Here is a 4,242-nt window from a genome sequence, read left to right on the forward strand (position 1 = left end):
ACGCCTAACATTTATTAATTTAACTTTGTTTCAATGTGGAATTATTTCATTTGAAAAGGGGCCAAAAGCATTTTTCTAATACTTTATTAATTAAAGCCTGGCTTCTATCAAACTTTAAGAAGTCCAAAGAAATACAAAATATATTAACTTAATTAATTAATTATTAATTCACTACAACAAATTCGGGCTGAGGCAACCCTTTAAAAACGTTGCTTATAATAAGAGAAAGTGTTGCCTTTGATAAAAGGCAACACTTTCCGACAAAAGGCAACGCTTTTTGGGGGGTTGGCTATACGGCCGTTACCTTTGGTCTAAGGCAACGCTTTTGTATATTAAAGGGAACCCTTTTTTTGGCAACCTTCAAAAAATGTTGCCTTTTCTGCAAATAAAGCAACTCCGCGAAAGGGTTGCCTTAGAGCACCCAAACACAACGCTTTATATGAAACGCTATGGCAACACTTTTTACGAGTTGTATTTTGTAATATATAAAACAACACTTCTCCAGAGTTTTTTAAGTTGCTTTTTCATATACCTAAAGCAACACTTGTACAAATTTTTTCAAGTTGCCTTTTCCTCTATCTAAAGCAACACTTGTCCAGGTTTTTTTAAGTTGCATTTTCATATACCTAAAGCAACACTTGTCCAGGTTTTTTTAAGTTGCCTTTGTTATAGACCTAATGCAACACTTATGTAGGTTTATTTACAGTTGTCTTTTTTTAATACCTAAAACAACACCTTATTGAATTTTTCTTAGATTCTCTTTTTTAATATCTAAAATAATATTTTTTTATCTTTGTTATATTTATATGATATTTGAAGAATGTATAACACCCGGAAACAGACATAAAATAGCCATAGAACAGCAACTAAATCAGCCATGAAACAGCCACAAAATAGATACCACAAAACATAGAAAGCAGCAAGTCAGCAATCATGACAACCACAAAACAGTCATAAAGTAGATACTAAAACAACAACAATAATAGCCATAAAACAGTCATAAAATAGCTGCCATGACAGCCATAAAATATGCATAAAATAGCCATAAAACAGCAACTAAATCAGCCACGAAACAGCCCATGAAACAGCCATGAAACAGCCGCAAAATAGATACCATAACAATAATTACGATAGCCATAAAACAGCAAAAAAATAGCATCCATGACAGTCATAAAACAACTACTAAAACAAGAAAATTATAGAGGAACTTACAATAACAGCTTGTGTTTCTACATCAAGTGTTTTCCCTTTTAGTCCATTCCGAGTTGCAACAAATATTTCAGCTTGATTTGGTTCCTCTTTATTCTCTTTTTTCTCACGCTACAGATCAAGATAACAATTACAAAGTCATAACATACTAAAATTAGGGAGAAGTAACAAGTAGAGAATTTTAACTCAAATGTGACCTTATCAAATCAACACGCACTCTTGCAAAATTGATTGGGCCCATTTTATGCCTCCATTGTTGCTTCTTGCGATTTTCAGAATTTATAACACACATGGCCTGTGTTTAAAATAGACAATGATGAAAAAAATATAAAAATTGAAAGAATTATACTTGACCATATCAAATAATAATAATTGAAATCCTCTAGCTCACTTTGACAGTTGGAATACTCCAATATGCAATTAGCTTCCGAAATTGTATTTTTGGAATTTCCAAAGGACGATTCACCAACATATCCTCAATATTTCCAGAATATGGTTCAAAATGCTTCTTTTTTATTCTTGTTTTGTAACGCATTGGTGCACTTGACATGCCAATACAAAAGGCTCTTCCTGATAGCACTTTTTGTTAAAATGCACATATGTCGAGCCATAAGCATCCTCCCTAGCCTCATACCAATCACATTTGAACAATGTAACCTTAAAATTTCCATAGTAGTCCAACTCAATGATATCATTCACTCTACGTGTGGAGCTTGCCTATATTCTACTTTTCCATTGAAAGATCTCCTATTAGCTCTCCATGGATGATCCTCGGGCAAAAAGGCACGATGACCCATATAGCATGTCTTGCGACTATATTTAAGATAGTTAGAACAAGTCCCATGGTTACAACAAGGGCAAGCTAGCTTCCCTTTTGTACTCCAACCAGAGAGCATTGCGTAAGCCAGAAAATCACTTATTGTCCACATAAGAGCTGCATACATTTGGAAGGTTTCATTTTTTGATGCATCATATGTTTCCACTTTTTGGCATTGTTGACACTTTAACAAGTATAGTCGGATGGTAGAAGACAACGTAGAAAATCCGTTGCAACCGAGATATAGTTCTTTGCTAGCCTCTTCAACCAAGTTATAGAATTTATTTGCATCTTCATTCATACCTTCTTTTATCCCTTTCGCTTGTGTCACATCCCTAAATCTATCGTTCAACAAGGCGTCCATGTCGTCATACGAGTTAATCTCACTCTCACTATCAATCTCACTATCGCTATCGCTATCAACATCCATGCCGACTACGCTTTTCCCATGATGAATCCATCTTGTATAACCATTAACGAATCCAAAGGCAATCAAATGAATATAAATTGTTTGTCTTTTGTGCCACAAGAAATTACAACACTTTGCACAAGGGCATAAGATTTTCTCTCATCAGGATGATGATTGATGATATTAGCTGGCTACAATAACCCAAAAGTATGAAACTATAGCCATAGCATTCACCGCAGAAATTTAGAGAATTCTGACAAAAAGAAAAGAAATTGTGAAATCATATGGAGGATGTACCTTAACAGTTAGGGCAGATCGTCGTATTTTTCCCCAGGAAACAGCTTCAGAAATCAGAATTAAGATGCACAAAAATTCAGAAAATCCTAAGAAGCAACAATCAGAACCATGAAAATTTCAGAACAATTGAAATAAAATTCCTAAAATCAGAATTATAAAGAAGCCCCAAAAATTAAGATTCAATGCATTCAGAATTCATAATCAAAATAAAATTCAGAACAGTCCCAATTCTTCATTCACAATCAATGCATTCAGAATAATATTCATTCCATAGTAAAATTAAGAAGCTTTCTTACCAACCTGATGTTGAAAAAAATCTAAGTAAGAAGCAAAAGATGACTCTATACTTGATATATGCTTCCAATTTTGTTTTATCTAAGTTCACAAAGATAAGAAAAAGAGAAAAAGCAATAAGAAAAGTTCATACCAAGTAGTCAATACTGGTGGTTCATTGCATGAAGGCACTGGACAATTCTAAGTATCACGCCTGGTCTCATCAACCGCAAACTGCTTCTTTCCGTACCTTAACAGAGCTTTAAAAATAGAAGCTGCAATAAAAATATAATAGTGGGAATTTGTTTAACCAGGGTCAAAAAGATGGAACTGAAAAGACACCAGCAAGATGTTGATCCACATGAAAACTTCAGAAAAATTGAAAGCAAACCCCTAAATTCAGAATTATTGAGAAGCCCCAAAAAGACATGCATGCAATAAGTAAAGTTCATACCAAGTAGTCAATACTGGTGGTTCATTGCATGAAGGCACTGGACAATTCTAAGTATCACGCCTGGTCTCATCAAACCGCAAACTGCTTCTTTCCGTACCTTAACAGAGCTTTAAGAATAGAAGCTGCAATAAAAATATAATAGTGGGAATTTGTTTAACCAGGGTCAAAAAGATGGAACTGAAAAAGCACCAGGAAGATGTTGATCCACATGAAAATTTCAGAAAAATTGAAAGCAAACCCCTAAATTCAGAATTATTGAGATCTGTTCCACATATATATGTTGCGGCTAGCATATGTTCACTTGATCGATATTTGAAAATTTGATCATCAATAATGTAGGAATAAAAAACATGGTGTAACTATTTTGATATACTTTTTCTCCGTCCTCATCATGCAAATTATATTTGGGTGTTTGGTGATAAATTAACATGTCTCCTTTCAAGAAATTATATTTGACTAAAAACCAAAATACGTGTCTCCTCTGCTATCAAGAAAGAGAAAACAATTCAATAATTTCAAAGGCGTGTTAGGTGACTTTTCACTCGCAAGTTCAAGTATTATACCATGTTTATACTTTACAAAGTGTTACATATATATATATATATATAGCAGCTAGTTACACCATACACATGACACATTCAAACCTCACGCTTCACATGCCGTCAAATAGAAGCCCCAAAAAGACATGCATTCAAAAATTCAATTTACATATTAAAATTCAGAACAGTCCCAATTCTTCATTCACAATCAATGCATTCAGAATAATATTCATTCCATAGTAAA

At 33.8% G+C, this 4,242-nt stretch overlaps 1 protein-coding gene across 2 annotated transcripts; it reads right to left on the reverse strand.

Moving 5' to 3' along the window:
* On the reverse strand, positions 843 to 1,907 carry LOC107626672. Of its 2 annotated transcripts, none has more exons than XM_016329571.2 (3): positions 1,601 to 1,907; positions 1,427 to 1,504; positions 843 to 1,320 (listed from the first exon to the last, which is right to left on the reverse strand). In XM_016329571.2, exons 1-3 carry the CDS (start codon positions 1,757 to 1,759, stop codon positions 1,183 to 1,185), a joined length of 375 nt encoding a protein of 124 aa, XP_016185057.1. In that variant the 5' UTR covers positions 1,760 to 1,907; the 3' UTR covers positions 843 to 1,182. The 2 variants fall into 2 exon arrangements, with proteins under 2 accessions (XP_016185057.1, XP_020970897.1); XM_021115238.1 differs by having other exon boundaries at positions 1,407 to 1,504.

Source organism: Arachis ipaensis, chromosome B02 (genome assembly GCF_000816755.2).
Source record: "Arachis ipaensis cultivar K30076 chromosome B02, Araip1.1, whole genome shotgun sequence".
In the NCBI taxonomy this organism is placed as follows: Eukaryota; Viridiplantae; Streptophyta; class Magnoliopsida; order Fabales; family Fabaceae; genus Arachis; species Arachis ipaensis.